This window comes from Diprion similis, chromosome 6 (assembly GCF_021155765.1).
Source record: "Diprion similis isolate iyDipSimi1 chromosome 6, iyDipSimi1.1, whole genome shotgun sequence".
Taxonomy (NCBI): Eukaryota; Metazoa; Arthropoda; class Insecta; order Hymenoptera; family Diprionidae; genus Diprion; species Diprion similis.
The window spans coordinates 18576196-18598375 of record NC_060110.1 but is presented as its reverse complement, the minus strand read 5'-3'; the positions used below and the strand labels follow the sequence as shown (position 1 = coordinate 18598375).

The following is a 22180-nucleotide window of genomic DNA, read 5'->3' as shown; positions in this document are numbered from 1 at the left end:
TCACATAATTCATCGGGATTGCTGTATAGAGCGGCACAAGCTCGTCGCCGGCGGCTAATATAAATAACGTTACGGCGCAGCGTGGCCGAAAGGGTGGGGTGAAGGGGCCACGCCACTCATTCGCGTGTATTGTGTAGAATGGGTGTATGTGGAAACGCTGTCACAAGTGTGGCGTGATACGGAGTTGATAAAACGAAGCGGCGTCATGGAAGGGGTCGGTATGGGTTCGACGGTGACTTGGGATAGTTGAAGTCCGGCTGTCGGAAGTGACAGTCGTTAGTCGCGCCGCGTGTCAACATCTACGCTTATCGGTCTCAACCGAGTCCCTTTCGACATTACCCTTCTAAACACGCATTCCCATCAGCCATGGATCCGCTGTGGTTGAGACAACAACTGACCAAATCGCCCACGTCTTTGACCACGTTCAAAAATCCGTACCCAAGGAGACCTTGGCTCAAAGATTCCGCAGCTGCAGCTGCAGCTGGTGGTGGAAATGTTGGCCTCAAGGGAATCGTTGCTGGTATACACATGTTGGACATACATACCTTTAAATTTGAATTTATGTTTTTTTTGAAAATTTTTATCACTCAACGATTTGCGCGATAGATAGCGAGTTCAAAGATCTGAACCGAATCAATTTATTATGCAAAATAATTACTCAATCACAATTGATCTATTCATTTTTACTCAATCACTTTAATCTATTTATTTTTACATTGCATAATTTGAATTCTATAACATTATTCTCTGAACCAAGAAAATACTCAATGATAATGTCCGGAACAAACATTTCAAGTGCTAACACTGTTTTGGTAAACATGAAACCAGTTTTCAGAGATGCACCTCTATCAATTGCCCAATGTTCGTATAAAACCATCAAGTTCTATCCCTGTCATAACTTTAATTGGTCGTTGCATCCAAGTTTTGTATAAATGTAATTTACTTTGCGATAAGTTTAACTATTTTTAAAGTACACGTCAACACGAGGATATTGCCTGAGTTCTTTGGGGTACAGAGAATTCTATTTTTGGAAAATTAATTTCTAGAGGCGTCATGCCAACCACCAGGACGAATGGGTCGAATATTTTAATTCGAATATTTCAGGTGGAATAACGGGTGGTATAGAAATTTGCATAACATATCCAACCGAATATGTGAAGACACAACTGCAACTGGATGGAAAAGCTGGAGCTGGAAAAGAATATTCTGGAATATTGGATTGTGTGAAAAAAACAGTAAAAGGTCATGGTGTCCTAGGACTATACCGAGGACTATCCGTTTTAATTTATGGTTCGATTCCCAAGTCTGCTGTGAGATTTGGGGCGTTTGAATCAGTGAAAAAACGACTAGTCGATTCAGAAGGAAAGTTGAATGCACAAACGAGACTTTTGGCAGGACTTTGTGCTGGAGTTAGCGAAGCTGTGTTAGTTGTAACGCCAATGGAAACTGTTAAAGTGAAATTTATCAATGACCAAAGGTCAGGGAACCCAAGGTACAAAGGATTCTTTCATGGAGTGAGCTTAATAGTCAAGGAAAGTGGTAAGTTGAGGCTTTCAAATTCGAAAATTTTACTTTCATGCGCGAGAGGATAAAATCAGTCAACTAACAAGTATGCAAGAATGCTTAAAAGTTTTTGAAGAGGTAGTAAGACCTTAAACTTCATTCGAAGTCTAAATTTATAAATGTTGGACTTTGTTCGGAGAGATTACATAACACCATTACCTATGCAGAATACTTGGCTTGACTATGTAAAAAAAACTTTCACATCATATTTCCACACACTGTAGATATTTACAGACTATCACATTATCGAAGTAACGTACTACTGTTCTTACCGTAATGGATATGATATGTATTTGTAAAAGTAGTGAACAAAACTTTCTTATCAAAAACTCTCAATTACCTACACATATTGCATGTTTAGTGATGTACTACACGCCTGTGTGTGGTTTTGTGGCGTGAGGGTATAGAACTGTTGAGGGCAGTTTGATAAGGATTGCCTGACAGGGCATAACGCTATTACTTTTATCAATGTTCGTTGCCATTACAAAAAAAACTCTGTTTAAATACATCCACCATGCTCTGAGTAGTTTTATTATTTCTCTTTCCTTGTAGCTTCTTACACAAGTATCTCGTACTTAGTCTGGAGATGGAAATGAGAGAAGAATATTCTATAAAAATTATATCAACTTATTAGAACACCCTCTGCATTTCCAACTTATAATGCAATACATTCTAGCTGTAACATACGTTATTATATAAAGATTCCACTGTACTGTAACTAGATGCTTTATTATCGAACCAGACACTTGACGCAAATTGAGCTGACAAATAATTTCCAGTGGCGTAACAGTTGCAGGTGTAATGTTGAATTCAAAGTTTGCAAAGAACACATATTTGAACTAAATTTTAGTCTCATGATTGGTTTACTTTATAATTTGTTATCATTACGTAACGGCTACTTGACTATTGATTTTACCTACATCATATAGTCCTGGAGCATGGTTCAAAGTATCGTATCAGCATTTATTTTTTGATTTTTCTTTTCATTGCTCAATTTACTTTACACTTAATGCCAAACGGCTGGGTTGTACCTGACCTTATTTCTTTTCTTTAGATAACTGACTAAAAAATTAACATAGCCATCTCTGCCTGAATATAAATGTGGTTTTGTAATTTTATTTTACTTTTATAGGTGCAAGGGGTGTGTATCAAGGATTAGTTCCAACAGTAATGCGTCAAGGTTCAAATCAAGCGATAAGATTTTTTGTAATGGAAACTCTGAAGGACTGGTACAGAGGGGGAGATAACTCAAAGCCCGTACCCAAATTACTCGTGGGTGCTTTTGGTGCAGTTGCTGGTGCGGCATCAGTCTTTGGAAATACTCCAATTGATGTAATAAAAACACGAATGCAGGTCAGTATTTTTTAATTGAATGAAAGTATATTTTTTTTTATTTAAAAACCAGCAATATTACCTTTCCATTTTAAAAGAAGAGATAGAACTTTAGAAATTCTGAATCGGCTCTCAAACATTTTGTATATTTGTTGTAAAACGCATCACAAATTATGCATAACACATTTCTGGTGCTTTCGTCATAAAAAGTAAAGGAGATAAAATGAAAATATTTAGATTAATAGTGGTGGTAGTGTAATACTATTTTAGCCCTTGGGTTTTCTTCTCTACAGGGCTTGGAAGCTGCTAAGTACAAAGGCACTGTAGACTGTATAATACAAGTATGGAAAAAGGAAGGAGCATTTGCATTCTACAAGGGTACAGTTCCACGATTGAGCAGAGTTTGTTTGGATGTAGCAATTACGTTTATGATATATGATTCGTTTATGGACTTGTTTAACAAATTTTGGCCATAAACCAAGGCTGCACACAGGCTTGTAACCCTCTTCTTATACATTCCATAATGTTAGGATTGTCTGTGCAGTACTTTTGCATAATTTTCGTATCATTAGTGGATTCCATACAAAGGGATCTTTCGTGGTTGCATGTTATAAATATACCAGTGGTAATATACTACAGTTTACATGGAACTACTGTAATATAAAACAGTTGTACAAAAATTTATAAATTTCTTATATTTTATTTTATTTTTTTTATTTTTGATCAGTTCAACTTACAGATTTGCAGTCACTTACATATTTTCTCTTCATATTTATTTCTTTCAAGTTGTGCCAAAAAGTCTGACTTTGTATAAGGCGCTTTAGTAGCTAAAGCAAAGAAATTTTTTTAGCAATTCATCACTTGATCAATGTTCAATAATTTTCATTTATTTTCATGGATTTCATGTAAAGCGACTACCGATTTATTATGTACAATAATTTGAGTAATTTTTCATAATAACGGAACGCTTAGAAACTGGTCCAAAAAGTATAAAATATTTGTCAATTACAATTAATATTTTTGTTGTACCTTAAAGTGCATCTCTCAATGTACAAAGTTTCAAATCAACTAAAAACCGCAAGTATACTTCGTTTATGTATGGGAACGGGATTTCTTTCATATTAATTTTAATTAGAAAAAAAAAATAGAATAAAAAAATAATATATTTTGTTATTGTTCCAAATGATGCATTCCAGAGAGTGTGACTGTACTATTGTATGGTAAATAACACAGTCTAATATTACATATACATATTAATTACGTATAATATATGTAAAATATATGAGATATCAATGGCATATGTTAGGAGTTAGTTTTATAAACTGTATGCCCTTTAACATGCAATGGTAGCCATATGCAAGGAACAGTACATGCAAGCTCAACTTATACATGCAATTTTATATTATATTGAAATCGGTGGAATCTATAGGAAAATCGACATATATGTTATGATTGGTGAGAATTTTTACAATGTGCGTTTCAGTGATGCATATAATTATTGTGGAAATGATGTATGTGATTCAAATTTACGTTAAAAAAATTCAATTTTTGAAAAAAAAATTAATGACAAGAGCTTATTACAATTTATACTGCACTGCGTAAAACAAAATGCATTATTTAGTACTTTATACAGTACTCAGAAAATTATTACTTTAGGAAAAGAATGATTACCTAATAATTTCTCAACTCAGTGTTGAATGACATCAATTAATTAAATAATATTTGCTGGCATGTATCCAAATACGTAGAATACACAAATATATTGTAATCTTAAGATCACAATGGTTTTGTAAGCACTTTGTAATACACTGTATTGGCCTGAATTCAGGTAATAATATAAATGATTTAATGTTGATTACAGAATACGCTTTTGTGATTCAAGTTTTTAATGGATATTTCGGGAACCAAATATAATGCAAATTAGCACATGAATACTTACATCTTAATGAAACTGCTGTTACTGCATGGATAATAATTATTCGGAAACATTCAATAACACTGCTCAATAGCAATTTTGAGCACAAAGATGCGCTAAGGGTCGTTTAATTTATAAAAATCATTGATTATGTGTAATTTATTGATAACAATGCAAATTTCAAGCTACTGTTTAGATTGTTTTTGTGCTGGCATTTTTCTCGTCAATCACCAACTAGTGTTTACGCAATATCAACGAAAGTTGGCTCTCCGGGAGGGGTGCAGGTGTATTACGGGCATTGTTGGCTGAGCCTTGGTTGTATATTTATGCAGAGTGTGGTAGTAGTGAATGCCGGAACCGGAGGGGGGTGAAGAGATCTGGGGACTTGGGCCTAAGGCCCCTCTCACCTGCCACCCCACTTAGTGGCTTTAAGTGGGGAGACCTGGGGTCACATTCCAAGATGGCTGTACCTTAGGAATGCAGTGGGTTCCCCCCTTAGACGCCTTCCTTTCCCCCTTTTTTAATCAACTCAATAGATTCATAATATCATAAACAAACCGTACTCTTATTACCTGCTAAATGACGAGTTTGGTGACAAATTGTGTTTCCAGGAAAGTTTGCTGATTGTGCTGAGTGAACCATTACAGAATTATTAAACTAGTTGGCAAGAGTTAGGGCCCTGGAAAAGGGCCTTATCTAATGGACCCCCTCCGACTCAGATAATGCCCATGAAAGAGGATGCTACCGGCTCGTCTTAAACAATGTCTCATAGGGATATCTCTGAGGTAATAACAAGTTCAGTCCCGTATTTTTAAAGATTTTATGTACTATCCAGCAATCTTCAACCAGTCACCGAGGATGTCTATCTAAGAACAAATATTATCCCGCTTTTAACAGATTCACAGCAGATTTTTGAATGATTAATACTACCAAATGATGAACGGACTCTTTTAGAGAGAATCTGATACCTTCTTACCGGTACTATTTTCTTCAAACTATGAAAAATGTTCACAGCTGAATTAAAAAAAAAAACAATACTGATAACTTTACATTGTCAACATATTTAAAGCCAGTATAATAACAGCCGAATACTTAAGATCTTTAAGACTGGTCTACTTACAAGATATTGTACCTAAAATGAGAGTACACACTGTTTCCATGAAATAATAAAAAAAAACTTGGTATCATTAGGTGGAGCCCGAAGGTACGTCGGCCCTGGCCGCTGGATCTCGGGCTCTGTTTCTGGAAACAGTGCGCAGAAGTAACGCAGCTTGCCAGAATGGAGACTACCCCCTAGCTGCTACATTGTACTCGGAAGCCCTTGCCCTAGACCCTCTCAGTCACGTGTTGTACTCAAATAGATCTGCGGCTCGTTTAAAGATGGGACAATTTGCTCTAGCTTTACAAGATGCAGTAAGAGCAACGGAACTTAATCCCCAATGGCACAAAGTACAAATGCCATACCTTTCCTATTTATTGCTAAATAATAAACTCAAATCGAAGGCTTCTGTTACTTTCAACTGCTTCCAAAACTCATTGATCAATTTATTCTTAGGCATATTATCGGCAAGGAGTAGCCCTCCAATGCCTAGGCAGACATGGAGAAGCCTTGGCAGCTTTCAGTGCTGGCTTGGCAAGAGATTCATCCAATTGTCAACTGTTGTCCGGGTTGGTGGAAGCTTCGTTGAAATCACCTTTACGCACAACCCTAGAACCAACCTTCCAGCAACTCAGGGCAATGAAACTGGATGAATCACCATTTGTAGTTATATCTGTGGTTGGGCAAGAGTTGCTAGGAGCTGGGCAATATCGAGCGGCAGCTGGTGTCTTAGAAGCAGCGCTATCCATTGGAACATGCAGTCTGAAACTAAGGGGCTCAGTCTTTTCTGCCCTATCTAGCGCTTACTGGGCTCTCAATTCATTGGACAAGGCAATCAGTTACATGCAACAAGATTTAGGTAAAATTGTCAAAAGTTAGATAATACGATTTGCAGCTATATCTACAGTTAAAATTTGGACCTTGGGTCTGTAATGTCTATATGATATTTTTGGTAATATGCAAGATTCTTTATAGGTGTTGCACGTTCATTGGGTGATACTCAAGGCGAATGCAGAGCACATGGCAACTTGGGATCAGCGTATTTTAGCAAAGGCAGCTTCAAGGAAGCTTTAACAGCACATAGATATCAACTGGTTTTAGCCATGAAATGTAAAGATACCCAGGCAGCTGCATCAGCGTTGACGAGCTTAGGGCATGTCTATACAGCTATCGGAGATTTACCAAATGCTTTAGCATCACACAAGCAATGCGTTCAATTAGTAAAACAAATGGCGGATCGCCTACAAGAAGCAAGAGAAATTGGTAACGTAGGAGCAGTTTACTTGGCAATGGGCGAGTTCGAAAGTGCTGTTGATTGTCACACACAGCATCTGAGAATAGCTCGACGTCTGGGAGACCGAGTAGAAGAAGCCAGAGCATTCAGTAACTTGGGATCGTCGCATCACTATAGAAGAAACTTTGGTCAAGCTATGGCTTATCATGAAAATGTTTTAAGAATAGCTCAGGAACTTGGCGATCGAGTTGTGGAGACAAGAGCTTATGCTGGACTTGGGCATGCAGCAAGATGTGCAGGTGAGCATTACAATTGCTCTAAACCCAATTCAATCGTATATGTTATTTGAGTAGATTAATAATTGGTGCTAATTACGACAAAATCATAAGATTCACATACGTTTTGAATTCACATGTCTCGTGATCAAAATATGTTAATTTTAACGAATTGTTACTTTTCTGGTATCAAGGTAATGGTATAACATTATACAAGCAGATAATTTCCGCCAGGTATTGCAATCGCAGGGCACAAGCATTGCGTGAGAAATACAAATAGAATCTAATCTTCATTACAATTGAGTATTAGAATTCAGCGAAATTTGAAGTCAACTCCACTGTGAGTAATTTTAGTACTGGCAAGCTACAAAATTCTTGACATCGTAGCACGCAAAGCTATTGAATACTGATTCAGTTATACGAAGTAAAGTTAGTCTTTTTAACGAAGCTTCATCTTCTGCCTTCCACTAACATGTATTGAAAGTACAGGTCAAGAGAAGAGGCAACAGTGATTACAAAAGATAATTTTATTTCGTTGTTGCAGCTCTGATCGGGATCAGCGAAGTAGAAATTGCCTTTTGTAATCCTTGCCCAGATCCTCAAGAAACTAATACTAAATTATTCCCTATTAGCTCAATTACAAGGCTATTAAGTGAAACTCGATCCTATTCGAAGGTCAGGATGTGATTATAGGTGATCTTGCACAAGCAAAGCTCTGGCATCAGAGGCAACTGGATGTAGCCCTTGCGACAAAAGATAAGGTAGCGGAAGGACGTGCCTGTAGTAATTTGGGAATCGTGTATCAACTGCTAGGAGAACACGATGCAGCGTTGAAGCTTCATCAAGCCCACCTAGGTATTGCCAGAGCTCTTGGGGACACTGCTGGTATGGGAAGGGCATATGGAAACATTGGGAACGCCTATAATGCATTGGGTTATTACGAACAAGCAATAAAATATCACAAACAAGAGTTGACGATAAGTAAAGAGGTAATGCAATGTTATTCAGTACCTTTCATGTTTTACTTTATTAAACTATTCAGAATTATCAACTATTTTCTGTTAATTCGGAATCATTGTATTTATTATAGGTCAATGATCGTAGTTCGGAAGCAAGCACACATGGAAATTTAGCCGTTGCATATCAAGCTGTACAAGGACACGAAGCAGCCTTGAGACATTATCGAGCTCACCTCGCAATAGCTCGCGAATTGAAAGATGCAGCTGGAGAAGCTTGCGCGCTGCTTAATCTTGCCAACTGTCTCTCATCCCGTGGTAGATTTGAAGAAGCTGTTCCATACTATGAAAACTATCTTATGTTATCTCAGGAACTTCATGACGTAGAGGGGGAAGCGAAGGCTTGTCACTTTCTGGGTTATGCCCATTATTGCCTTGGCAATCATCGAGAAGCAGTGAGATATTACGATCAAGATTTAGCTTTGGCCAAAGATTTGCAGGATAAATCTGGAATGGGAAGAGCATACTGCAATTTAGGTCTTGCACACTTAGCTCTTGGAAATTTAGACACAGCTTTGGAATGCCAGAAATATTATTTGGGTAAATTCGACATTTATGGATATATTAACTTGAAACTTTCACTGTAATTTTAACAGCTTATAATTTTTCCACTTAGCGATTGCTCATATGACTAAACACCTAGCTGGAAAATTTAGAGCTCTAGGCAATATCGGAGATTGCCTTTTACGCCTCGGTGAAGCTGAAGAAGCTATAAAAATGCACCAGCGCCAGTTGAGTCTTGCGCGACAAGCAGCTGACCGTAGCCTCGAAGCAGCAGCATATGGAGCTTTGGGTGTTGCACATCGAGCAACGAGAAATTTGGATAAGGCCCTCGGATTTCATACGCAAGAACTGACATTGAGGCAAGAAGCAGGAGACTTAAGAGGAGAGTGTCGAGCCCATGGTAACTTGGGTGCTGTTCATATGGCTCTGGGCCAGTACACACATGCGGTCAAGTGTTACCAGGAACAATTGGAGCGAGCGAGAGAATTAGCAGACTCTGGTGTTGAAGCCCAGGCTCTAGGTAAGCCAGCAGTGCATTAAATATGATGCAGCTTTGAAATGGCGAATTTACAAAAAGAAAAACAAAAGGGATATATTTATATTTCTTTTCTTCTTCATTTTTAAAAGGAAATTTGGGTATAGCTAGACTCAACATGGCCCACTATGAAGATGCAATTGGGTATTTTGAGCAACAACTGGCAACTTTGGAACCACTTTCGACAGGAACAGCGTTACTTGATAAAGCTAGAGCTCTTGGTAATTTAGGCGACTGTTACGAAGCATTAGGGGATCCTGAAGAGGCGATCAAATGTCATGACCAACAGCTGACTGCTGCAACTAGACTTAGAAGTGTTCGGGATCAAGAACGAGCCTACAGAGGATTGGGAAGAGCACGTGAGGCTCTAGGAAATTTGCAACAAGCCTTAGTTTGCTTTGAAAAAAGATTAGTAGCTGCACATGAAGTTGATAGTCCTGAAGCAAGAGGAGCAGCTTATGGCGATTTAGGTATGTTTTGTGGGTTTTGTTAAATGTGCAAATTATACTGCTCGTAAAACTAAAATCGGCATTTTCAATGTAGGAAGAGTGCATGCTGCACTGGGCAATCATGAACAGGCTGTCAGTTGCCTATCACATCAACTGACTCTTGCCAGAGGTTTGGGTGATAGAGCTGGGGAGGCTGAAGCAGCTAGTGGTCTTGGTGCTGTTCATCTTCTTATGGATGATCCGAGTTCAGCTTTGCGACACCATCAACTGGAACTATCTATTGCAGAAGGATTGGATGCTGCTGGACTACAAGCACGAGCTTGTGCGAATCTTGGAGTAACACAAGAAGCACTTGGCCAATTTGAGGAAGCTATTAGATTACAAGAACAATCATTGAGTTTGGCTGCTGCAGCCGGTGATCAGCCAGCTAGAGCAGCTGCTTTTTCCAGTCTGGGCCGTCTTCATCATTTACGTGGAGATCTATCGCGAGCATTAAGTTATTTACAGTCTGGACTCTCATTATCTGAGGGATTGGGTCGAAGAGAAGAAGCCGCCAGGTTGAGACACAGATTGGGCTTAGTTCATTGGGAAGCTGGAGAAGCTACAACATCTGTGGAGCAGCTTGAGAGGGCAGCCAATTTATTAGAATCTTTGGACGGTTGTCCACCTCCTCCTTCTGGACAGCCAAGCAGAGCAGATTTACTTTCCAACACATATAGAATGTTGCAGAAAGTTTTAGTAAGCTTGAATAGACCCGAGGAAGCTCTAAATTGGGCAGAACGATCTCGGAGATGTAAAAATCGAACTCCAGATGATGCCACACATTATTCGGAAATAATAGATAGACAGCGAGGTGTTATATTGTACTTCAGTGAAGCAGAAACCGAATTACACGCCTGGTGTTTGGCACCTGGTCGGGGTCTGCTCAGATTTCATTCTGCAGCTCTAGAAGATGGGATAAGTTTGGAGAAAAGAGTTTCATTGGCTCGCGAAGCCCTACTGGGAGAGTCAAACGAGTCTGTAGAAGAACCTGGAAAAATACCATCAAGAGGACATCGCTTAAATGCAAGTTCTTACAGCTTAAGTAGTTTATTCAGTGTGGGATCAGTAAGCTCGCGTGCTGGGAGTGCACGTTGGGGCCGAGGAGTTAAAGGGCCAGTTTGGCAAGCTCCTGCTCCCGTGCAAAGCCTTTATGACCTTCTCCTTGCACCATTTGAAGACCTTCTACCACCAGCAAGAAAGGAACTTATACTGGTTGTCGAGAAATCTCTATACTTGGCTCCTTTACCTGCGCTACAATCAAGTCCAGGCGAAGATTATCTTTGTGAGAGATTTTCTCTACTGGTTGTCCCGTCACTAGCAGCATTGAGGCGGAGATCAAGAACCCCGATGCCAGAAGGTGGAGCAACGGTAGCTGCACTAGTCGCAGGAAATCCGAATGTACCCGATGAAATCAGAGAAGAATATGGATGGCCAGAAAGCGTAATATCTGCAGACACAGAAGCTGGAATTGTTGCAGAGCTTCTAGAGTCCCGACCATTGATTGGTATGCCACGTCACATGATTATTCATTGTATTTATTTGCACAACACCTTACAAAATACTATATCAAATTTTGTCTGTATTATTAAATAGCAACTAATTTGGTTGCATATGATAAGATAAAAAATCGGATTAACAATTTCAAAGTATAATCTTGATTACAGGCAACGAAGCTACAAGATCAGCTGTTTTGAGAGCATTACCAGATGCTGAATGCGTTCATCTGACAACCCCTGTTCTTTGGAAATCTGCAAGCATAGCTTTAACTGCTGATCAACGCGAGGAACCAGCTGACAAACCAGAATACCTTTTGACCTGTTCAGATATTTCGAGGTTGAGATTAACAGCCCGTCTAGTTGTAATATCAAGTGGTCACTGCTGGAGCGGAGGGGAAAATACAAGCACAAGTTCCGATGGAATCCAACAAATGGTGAAAACTTTACTGGGCACAGGAGCACAATGCGTACTAATAGGAATGTGGCCTGTACCACCAACGGCAGGAAGTATTCTATTGAGAGCTTTCTATAGTGCAATGCTGCAAGGTGCTAGAGCTTCTAGGGCATTGGCAGAAGCTATGCAGACTGTACAACATACAAGACATTTTGCGCACCCAGCTAACTGGGCAGGATGGCTTCTTCTTGGCGGAGATGCTAGACTTTCAAATAAGGTAAACTGTTACCTTTAGTCGTTAATGATACAGAATCTAAATTTCATGTTAGCTTTAATTAAATTTGATTGTTTAGTAATGATGAATAAATCACTCATTGATTCTTTAAAAAAGCAAAAGTAAGAAGATGACATGATTTTCAAATTGTACAGGTGGCACTGATGGGTCAAGCTTTGGCAGAGCTTATACGAAGTGGTCCAGATCAGAGTCGAGATGCGTTAAGAGTAACACTACATCTAGTTGAAAAATCTTTGCAAAGAATACACCGAGGCCAGAAAAACGCAATGTATACAACACAGCGTAGCATTGAGAATAAAGTTGGCGAGGCTGCTGGCTGGAGAGAATTGCTTATGTCAGTTGGATTCAGATTTGAACCAGCTGGCAATGGAATCCCATCGTCAGTATTTTTCCCGCAAAGCGATCCTGAAGAAAGATTGACCAGATGTAGTGCCAGCTTACAAGCATTACTCGGATTAGGACCTGCTTCTTTACATGCTCTCGTCAGACTTTTACAGGTATGGTGATGATATTTCAAAATGTACATAGCACTATTTCATTTCCATGACTTTATTTATTTCTTTCTGGTTTTGACCATCATTTTTCATACAAAAAAGGTACCAGAAGCTGCCGAGGATGTAATCTCTGCAATGCGAAGAGCAAGCTGTGCAACTGAAGGTCAAGAAGTTAGTTTACCTGTCAGAGTATGGCGGGCTGCAGGATCGCACGAACTATTTGCCAGTTTAGGATTTGATTTGATGGAAGTGGGACAATCAGAAGTTACATTAAGAACTGGAAAGCAAGCCTCACGCCGAGCTGTACAATTTGCACTGCAAGCACTGCTAGCTCTGTTTGGTGGGTAGACACTTTCATTGAATGATTTGTAAAGTCTTCAAGGGAATCAAGTAATTTTTACAGTAGGAAAGTAAGTTACTGAGTACCAGAAGATCAAAAGGCTGAAATTTTCATCGTGTTTCTTACACTTCATTTTTGACAGATACTCAAGAAGCTCCCAAAAGTCTTAGCCTAGATTCCAGCAGCTCAATGGAAAGTCTAGCTTCGGTATCACAAACTGAAAAAATTTCGCCTGATCCACCAAGACTCGGAGGAGCTTTTGCAAGTTACGTAAGACATCGTGGGGAACCAGATGGAAAAACTACCGAAGCACCTAATATTCCGATTTCTCAACAATCTCGGAGTAACTGTGGAGGTACTGAAGGAGATTCAATTACAAGACTGAAAAAGTGAAGCAACGGTTCCCAAGTTATTTACCATCTTAATGTCTGCTATATTTTTTACAGGAGAGTCAGATGCTGCATTTACACCGAGTCCTCCAATTGCCTTGAATCTGAATCACCAAACACGAATCAGAAATTTATATTCTGACCAAAATCCCAGACCTGGTTCTAGTTCTAGCAGTTCAGCAACGGATTGGGAAAGCGGACATGCGACTGTCTTGCGCCGTCAACCGCTTCCACCGTTGCCTGCTACTGTCCTTGAAAGGTTAAGTGTGAGAACGGAAGTTGGACCTACTTCGCCTAGAAAACCTCGCCACCCTACTTCGACTGAAGACATCAATCCGCAGACTGAAGGTTCTCAACCATCGGAAGCTCATCCTCATAATTTAAGAAACCTGGCAACATCATTGACTAGTTTAACTCGCGAACTGACTCCAACGATCTCTGAAGTATATCATGAACGAAACTTAGGCCTTGGTTTAGCGCCATCTTTATCTAAACTTCTTGAGGAAGTTGGTTCTGTCCAAGACAATGATCAGAATCAGATTTCTAGGGCAACCCATAGCCAGACTCAAAACTGGTTGCAAAATGAACCGGAGTTATGCCGAAGAGATGAAGCAGATGGTAGATCAATTGCCGAATCTCAGTGCAGTGCGACTAGCTCTAATAAAATACATAGGAAGGCTCCCCCACCCCCAGTATAAATTATTTATGTCGTGTTCATTGCAGATTAAAACATTTGTGCAGAGATTAGTGTTAAATATTGGAAAACAGGATGAAATTAAATGCACATGGTTACATATTTAACAAATATAGTATAGTTTACATAGGTATGGTATCAAGTATCGCGTTAAAGTGAGAAATTTGGAATATTTAACTCTAGTATTATGCATCTGGAAATTGTACGGGGCAAGATTACGAATGACTGATAGTTTAGTATTGTACAAATGAATGCAACGTGTTACTGCTGTGTTGAAAAGATGAAACAGCTCTCGAAGAGGTCATTCAGTCAGTATTCAACACTCTTTTCCATATTCTTGAACGCAAAAGAAAAATGTATCATATTATCCCTAAGACTTCTGTGTGTAAGATATTATGTATCATGAAATATAATAATACATTCTATCATCGCATGCCTGCAGTAACAATCTACGTGTTTAGAATGTTCAATTGTTTTACTGACACTTAATTCACAATTTTACTGAAATGTCTTAGCAGTTTATCATATTTATAGAAGAAATCGATTCTTTTTTTAAAATATGCTTTATTTATCAATAAAAATGTTAAAATAATTTCAAGTGTCCTGTCACCTGATCAATTAACTCTTCAGGACCTGGACCAATCCCACAAACAGTTCTGCTACCAGATGCTATCTGAGTTCGACCTGCGTCTCGAACTACGTTAGATAGAAGACCTATTGCCTTGGCATGCTTCGCTAGTTCAAGCAGAGCTGTTTCACTGTCCACCTGAAAACCAAGCATAGGTGACATTAGAAGTAGGGAAGAAACAAAAGTAATTTTTTATTTTGCCTTTAAGTAAACCGTCTGAATTTTGATTTTATAAATTCTCATCTACAAGGGGGAAAATGAACAGGAAGTATTACAAGCAATACTGAGAAAATAATTTTATATGAATAATTATAAGATCACATGAGCAGTGTAATAATAATTAATGAGATTTAACGGTTTCGCATTTGCTGATCGGTGATTACAAGTCATTCTGTTTTACTTTCAAGGTTATTTTTGCTTGGCCGCAATCATCCCATTCCCTGAGAATTTGTGGATGCTTCATAGCTAATTTATAGGCTGCGACAGCTGCGTGAGAACATTGTGCTGCAACTTTCCCCTTGCCCATTTTCAAGTCATTTCTGATAACCATTACCAGTTTGTAATTGCTGTCAGCATCGCTGAAGATCTGTATGTACAAAAATATCAGGAGTAAAAGTAGAAAAAATTCATCAAATATTTTCTCTTGTACAACGCATAATAATTTATAAAATAATTACAAACCACGTTATTTTTTTCGTCCAAATCAGACTCACTGCTAGAACTGTTTCGTAGCAACTTGAATATACTGTAACTAAATCCTATCCCAAGTCCCAGGAGGAACTTATAGTCCGATACAAACTCAAGTAACATTCGCAGTACTTCCATTTTCTCACATCAATTTCGCTTTTAAAATTCACTTCAGTTTCAGTTTATGCACATGGGGAATTGATCATAACCTCCTGAAAATCACATCGCATGCATGTGCCATATGATTATTTGATCCAAAAGCAGACACACGCCTGACTCAAATTTGGAGGTGAAAACTTTGGTTTGGGTAAGTACAAAATAGGCTGATTTAGTCTTTATCACACTAAAAAAACCCTGTCAGTTGAAAAACAATAGTTAGCCTTTCACCGTAGATCATCGATCTCACTGATCGCACTAATGCACACTAATATATCATCAGTGATGACAGTGATAGCGTGATGTCCCTTGGGTTGGTAGAGCATAGTAGCGCACAACCAACAGCGCATGCTCCGTTCGGGTTAAATGGTGTACGACAAGTAGCGCCGGGGGCGTTGATTCCGCTGTCAGTAGACAGTTCGTTCATCATTTCAGAATTTTTATACATATTCAGGTAACTGGAAATTGCTACAAGTATGTTAAGAAATTAGATTTCGTTTGCGTTACATGCCGTATAATAAAAACCGTAGCATAGTTCTTTCGGTCGAGTTTTGATCATATTTTGTTTAATTTATCTGGTATCGCCTACTAGTGGATTGCCGTCGGCCTAGAGGCGTATAAAATTCACTTCACCGTAATCGTTTACTATTAGATTTATCGCTGCAAACAGATATCGGTCCTTTCGATTTTCGCAGATTTTATTTTCCCATTTCACAAAGACAGCCGGTTCAGCAGTTGAATAATTTTTTAAGAACATTGATTTCTCGTGCTCGAGAGTTAGCGTGATCGTACTATAGACATGTTACACATTGATCCATCTAACGTGTCAAATTTGTTCGAAATTCTGACATTTGTTAGCTCATCAATTTGATGTGAATGAATAGGAAACTGCGCATCCGTAAAATCAGCATTAGTGCCTGCTGTAACTGTGTTTAATCTTGAATCAATATTTCCGACAGTAACAATGACTGATTCGAAGTATTTTACAACCACGAAGAAAGGTGAAATCTTTGAGCTCAAATCTGAGTTAAACAATGATAAAAAAGAAAAGAAGAAGGAAGCAGTCAAAAAGGTATACTTCTAATTTATCTTATTACCAATAAAGAATTCATTGACTGTTAATTTGGGGACTGACTAAATATGAATATTTTTTCACTCATATTTAGGTGATTGCCTCGATGACGGTGGGAAAAGATGTCTCCGCGCTTTTTCCTGATGTCGTAAACTGCATGCAGACGGATAACCTGGAACTGAAGAAGCTGGTATACTTGTATCTGATGAACTATGCTAAGAGTCAACCCGACATGGCGATCATGGCTGTTAACACCTTTGTTAAGGTAATGTAGTTTAGAACTTTCTTCATGTTTATACTTTGCCAGATATTTAGTTACACTAACAAACTTCTTTGTCTCTTTTAAATGTACTTTTATATTGTATGCACGGGTCATTATGCGAGTATATTGTACAGGCTTCGAGGCAAGCTGTTAAACAGGATACGGCGGTAAATCACTATCTCTTTCATCCCATCACTGCTCATTTTTTTGTATCAGTAGGGTAATTTCATTTCAAAATTAACATCACACCCGCAAGTGGGCGACAGTTTTCTTCTCAAGCTGTAAATGGGATGTTCTCTGTTACGATGTATCGAAGACAACGGTTTTGTTTTTTTGAGCTTATTTCTCACGTAATCATGTAGTTCTGATGGCACGTTGCAAAAGTAGTTTCTATTATGTATGAGAAGAATGTATGTCGATGTTTAATTTAATGGATCATTTCAAAGTAATATGCACAATACAATATTTTCATAAGAAACTTACAGAAATTGTTGTATTTGGACTATTGAATTCACATTTATTCGATTATTTAACTTATAAAAATACAGAGTTGGTTGTTCATTGGAAGTAATGTATTTTGAAAATGGAGCATCGTATCACTCAAATTATTTTCGAATTCGACCACTCATTAAAGTCATTATTTTACTTGATTAAAATAAGGTAATTCAAAAAGTACCATCAGAATTGCATGTTTGTTGTACTTGGGATGCCTTAAACTCAAAATTGGAGAGAAAACTATAGCCCACTGGTGAGTTCCATCAGTGTTTTGGATGCCATTACCCAATAGTAACATGCGATTTGTTTTTCATCTTGCTTCGTCTCAAGTTTTTCTCATCTCATGCATATTTATATCAGTTATCATTATTGATTACTCTACAGCGCAAAAAGTAATGAACTAATTATTGATTGAATTGCACATTTTTTTAAGTACCACGAGTGTAAGTTATTGGTTATTGTGTATATGGACGTATAATTTTGTTGAATTTTTCATACTCATAATTACTTGGGCTCGTGTTCTTTGAAAAATGTTACCAATTTATTTGCATACTAAGATAAGTGATTAATATTTATAACTAATAAGCACTAAAAATGGTGACGGTGACCAATCTGTCCTTTTTCGTTCTGACACGCAAAAGGAGCTAGCGACATCTCCGATGACAAAGGTACACATACTCTTTTCTATTTTTCAAAACTCACGAGTTGAGATAGATAGCCACTGCTGTGACTAGACTTGAATCCCTGGCTTGCCCGATTTTTGCGTAGGACTGTGAGGACCCGAACCCCCTGATCCGAGCTCTGGCTGTACGCACCATGGGTTGCATTCGAGTGGATAAGATTACTGAATACCTCTGCGAACCTCTTCGAAAGTGTTTGAAAGACGAAGATCCGTACGTACGTAAGACAGCTGCTGTTTGCGTCGCCAAGTTGTATGACATTAATGCAGCACTTGTCGAAGATCAAGGATTTCTGGATCAATTGAAGGATCTTTTATCGGACAGTAATCCTATGGTAAATAACTTCGTGACAATCTTGCATTACAACAAAATTTTCAACTGAAATTACAAGCGTTTCAGTCCTAAAAGAGTTTCCACGTTTTAATAAAACGGCTTTTTTTTTTGTCGACCAACATCTCATCTCAAGTTCTCATTACTTCTATTCTGTCGCTGACAACATCTTTTTTACCAAGGTCGTGGCGAATGCTGTTGCGGCACTATCTGAGATAAATGAAGCAAGCCCCAGTGGACAGCCGTTGGTAGAGATGAATGCACAGACCATTAATAAGCTGCTTACAGCCTTGAACGAATGTACGGAATGGGGACAAGTTTTCATTCTTGATTCACTAGCCAACTATTCTCCAAAAGATGATCGTGAGGCACAGAGTATCTGCGAACGTATCACGCCACGTCTCGCCCATGCAAACGCAGCAGTAGTGCTGTCTGCTGTCAAGGTTGTCACATCTACTATACTTGCACATGCATTTGGCATACTACTTAATAAAGATGTGTGGTCTTTCAACTGATCATCTTCAATGATGTTGTTTACGTATGGTTTTCAGGTTCTGATGAAGCTCATGGAAATGTTGCAATCAGAGTCTGACTTCGTTGGCACCCTGACTAAAAAATTAGCACCACCATTAGTTACTCTTCTTAGTTCTGAGCCTGAAGTTCAATACGTAGCTTTAAGGAATATCAATTTGATTGTCCAGAAAAGGCCAGATATATTGAAACATGAAATGAAGGTATTCTTTGTCAAGTACAATGATCCCATCTACGTGAAACTTGAAAAATTAGATATCATGATCAGATTGGCCTCTCAAGCAAACATTGCTCAAGTTCTATCCGAGTTGAAGGAATATGCTACCGAAGTTGACGTAGATTTCGTCAGGAAGGCAGTTAGAGCCATTGGACGTTGCGCCATCAAAGTTGAACCTTCTGCGGAGCGCTGCGTATCCACCCTACTGGATTTGATTCAAACAAAGGTATGTTGTAATTCGGAGATCTATAAAATTTGAAAATATTTAGAAATAAAAGATTTTTATAAAACCTGAGAAAATCTAGAGATCTCCATCAAATCACGCACTTGAATTTAGTGTTGTAAAAACTTGAATGGCAAAATGTTAACAATTTTTTATAATCCCAATCGCGTTATTAACTACAGGATTGCTAACGATGTATATCTATTTTTTCAGGTCAATTATGTGGTCCAAGAAGCAATTGTTGTCATTAAGGACATATTCCGAAAATATCCCAACAAATACGAGAGTATAATATCAACTTTATGTGAAAATTTGGACACTCTAGACGAGCCAGAAGCTAGAGCGTCAATGATCTGGATAATAGGCGAATATGCGGAGAGAATCGATAATGCCGATGAATTACTAGAGAGTTTTCTAGAAGGATTTCACGATGAAAATACGCAGGTACAATTACAATTACTCACAGCGATTGTGAAATTATTCCTGAAAAGGCCCACCGACACTCAAGAGTTGGTACAGCAAGTACTCAGTCTTGCTACTCAAGACTCCGACAATCCTGATTTACGAGACCGTGGCTTCATTTACTGGAGGTTACTCAGTACAGATCCAGCAGCAGCAAAGGAAGTCGTGTTGGCGGAAAAGCCACTGATTTCCGAAGAAACTGATCTTTTGGAACCCGCACTACTAGATGAACTAATTTGTCACATATCCAGTCTAGCCTCTGTTTATCACAAACCACCAACAGCCTTCGTGGAGGGAAGAGCTGCCGGTGCCAGAAAATCACTTCCAGCTAGAAGCAACTCTAACGAAGATACTGCACAGCGAGTTGCTCAGCCACAATCACAAGTTATCCCGTCTCAGGATTCCCTTATCGGAGATCTCCTCAGCATGGACATCGGTGAGTGCAAATGACTCATGAAACCTAAATGAAATTCGCCTCACAAGTTTTTACATCATTTTCATACAGAAGGTACTAATTTCTTATGCAAACATTATTTTCTTGAAAGGTGGCCCAAGCGTTGTCACACCTGCACCTACGTCGCAATCTGGATTGGGCTTAGATCTGTTAGGAGGAGGACTTGATGGTATTTTAGGTTCTAATGACCCTATCAGTGCACCCGCAATATCTCAAACCACTACCGGGCTCTTGGGTGATATATTTGGATTCAGCCAGGCACCGACGTCTTATATACCACCTAAAGTGAACTGGCTGCCAGCTGAGAAAGGAAAGGGATTCGATGTTTGGGGAACGTTTTCTAGAAAGTAAGAACTGTGAAAAATTCTCATGCATATCATTGACTTCATGAAAATTTTACGAATAATAAGAACTTAAACGTTGACTCTTTTTTTGTCACCAGGAATGGACAAATCAGCATGGATATGACATTCTCTAATAAAGCAATGCAACCTATGGGAGGATTTGCCATTCAACTAAACAAAAACAGCTTTGGTTTAACGCCAGCTGCACCATTACAAGTTGCTGGTCCTCTCAACCCAGGTGCTAGTATTGAAACAAGCGTTATCCTGTCAACAGCTGGTGCTGTACAGCGCATGGATCCTTTGAATGATCTACAAGTTGCGATGAAGAATAATATTGGCATCTTCTATTTTGCTTGTCTTGTACCAATGAACGTTTTCTTTACTGATGATGGTCAGTTGGATAAGAGAATTTTCCTATCCACTTGGAAAGATATACCAGCTCAAAATGAGGTACGTTGTACAGATATTGAATAGCCTATAGTGTCATTTCGATCCCTACTTTTATATATCACTATAGGTATATTTAGAAACAGATTACTTCAACTGATTAATGAACAACTTTTTCAATTTAGTTGAAAATTTCTCTGAAATCAGAAGAAACTCATATCTATTGATATGTTTATCACTTTTTCTGGTCATAGGTACAATACACGTTGACTGGAGTCATGCTCACTGCTGATCAGGTAGTACAGAAGATGCAACAAAATAACGTGTTTACAATAGCAAAAAGAAACGTTGAAGGGCAAGATATGCTCTATCAATCCCTCAAACTTACCAATAACGTCTGGGTTCTTAATGAACTCAAAATCCAACCAGGCAACCCTAATGTCACAGTACGTATTGATATTGAAATTCTTTTATGTATGGTTTTGAATCTCATTTTGATATGCTTCAATTTGGGAATTGAACACTTACATTTTTTCACACTTGTATAGTAGCGTATACTTATTTATTGCAGCTGTCACTAAAGTCACGATCTGTGGAGGTGGCTTCTGGAGTCTTTGCAGCTTATGATGCGATTCTGCACTCGTGAATAACACCATCATTCCCGACCCAAAAACTTAGAAATATGAATCTTATTGCTAATTATTAAATTAATTATAATGAATGCGTTATTTAGATTTCTTCTGAAATTGTTTACATTTTTGAAATCTTGTACATGTTATGATCAAGTTAAAATCTTACACTAAATTGCGCAGCCTAATTTCTGATCCCATTCGAAAAGTAAATAGGAAATTTCAAGAGGGCTCATTTGTTTGAAATATTGTACTCTCATTAAAATCAGCTATGGACATAAGTGATATTATAAAATATTGAAACAAATCGAGTTATACATAATTGTTTTCAAATAGCCGCAACCATATTTAAATTGTGCGCTCCATGATGTATAAATAATAAAATGATGAAATATGATATACATATAACTTAATAAGCTTGATAATATACCACATAATTTGCAGCACAGGATTTTTGGTAATTCCATATAATATGTCTATGATGTTTATGACACAATTTCACACCCAGTAGATGAATTTAACCAATTATTGACGATATTACATTTGTTACAAACTGA

At 38.4% G+C, this 22180-nt stretch overlaps 4 protein-coding genes across 7 annotated transcripts; 3 read left to right on the top strand and 1 right to left on the bottom strand.

The window, feature by feature from the left end:
* The first annotated feature begins 232 nt into the window (after positions 1–232).
* Positions 233–3831, top strand: LOC124406643 (putative tricarboxylate transport protein, mitochondrial). The gene is made up of 4 exons (XM_046882123.1): positions 233–520; positions 1105–1539; positions 2696–2916; positions 3189–3831. Exons 1-4 carry the CDS (start codon positions 367–369, stop codon positions 3369–3371), a joined length of 993 nt encoding a protein of 330 aa, XP_046738079.1. The 5' UTR covers positions 233–366; the 3' UTR covers positions 3372–3831.
* Positions 3832–4867: 1036 nt separating this feature from the next.
* LOC124406637 (tetratricopeptide repeat protein 28) lies at positions 4868–14624 on the top strand. 2 transcript variants are annotated; one of them, XM_046882117.1, is made up of 14 exons: positions 4868–5595; positions 6002–6259; positions 6366–6768; positions 6885–7442; positions 8112–8407; positions 8509–8974; positions 9078–9458; positions 9566–9943; positions 10017–11468; positions 11629–12131; positions 12284–12646; positions 12746–12983; positions 13126–13338; positions 13430–14624. In XM_046882117.1, the coding sequence occupies exons 1-14, from the start codon at positions 5572–5574 to the stop codon at positions 14068–14070; spliced, it is 6174 nt and encodes a 2057-aa protein (XP_046738073.1). In that variant the 5' UTR covers positions 4868–5571; the 3' UTR covers positions 14071–14624. The 2 variants fall into 2 exon arrangements, with proteins under 2 accessions (XP_046738073.1, XP_046738072.1); XM_046882116.1 differs by having other exon boundaries at positions 9051–9458.
* Positions 6492–20689, bottom strand: LOC124406645 (peptidyl-tRNA hydrolase 2, mitochondrial-like). Of its 2 annotated transcripts, none has more exons than XM_046882127.1 (5): positions 20677–20689; positions 15376–15724; positions 15095–15280; positions 14677–14832; positions 6492–6518 (listed from the first exon to the last, which is right to left on the bottom strand). In XM_046882127.1, exons 2-5 carry the CDS (start codon positions 15517–15519, stop codon positions 6507–6509), a joined length of 498 nt encoding a protein of 165 aa, XP_046738083.1. In that variant the 5' UTR covers positions 15520–15724; positions 20677–20689; the 3' UTR covers positions 6492–6506. The 2 variants fall into 2 exon arrangements, with proteins under 2 accessions (XP_046738083.1, XP_046738082.1); XM_046882126.1 differs by lacking the exon at positions 6492–6518 and adding an exon at positions 14266–14402.
* On the top strand, positions 15889–22111 carry LOC124406638 (AP-1 complex subunit beta-1). Of its 2 annotated transcripts, XM_046882119.1 has the most exons (12): positions 15889–15991; positions 16497–16609; positions 16704–16874; positions 18008–18034; positions 18135–18380; positions 18559–18819; positions 18928–19350; positions 19561–20245; positions 20355–20610; positions 20706–21057; positions 21249–21440; positions 21566–22111. In XM_046882119.1, the coding sequence occupies exons 2-12, from the start codon at positions 16502–16504 to the stop codon at positions 21638–21640; spliced, it is 2796 nt and encodes a 931-aa protein (XP_046738075.1). In that variant the 5' UTR covers positions 15889–15991; positions 16497–16501; the 3' UTR covers positions 21641–22111. The 2 variants fall into 2 exon arrangements, with proteins under 2 accessions (XP_046738075.1, XP_046738074.1); XM_046882118.1 differs by lacking the exons at positions 15889–15991; positions 18008–18034.
* The last annotated feature ends 69 nt before the right edge of the window (positions 22112–22180 follow it).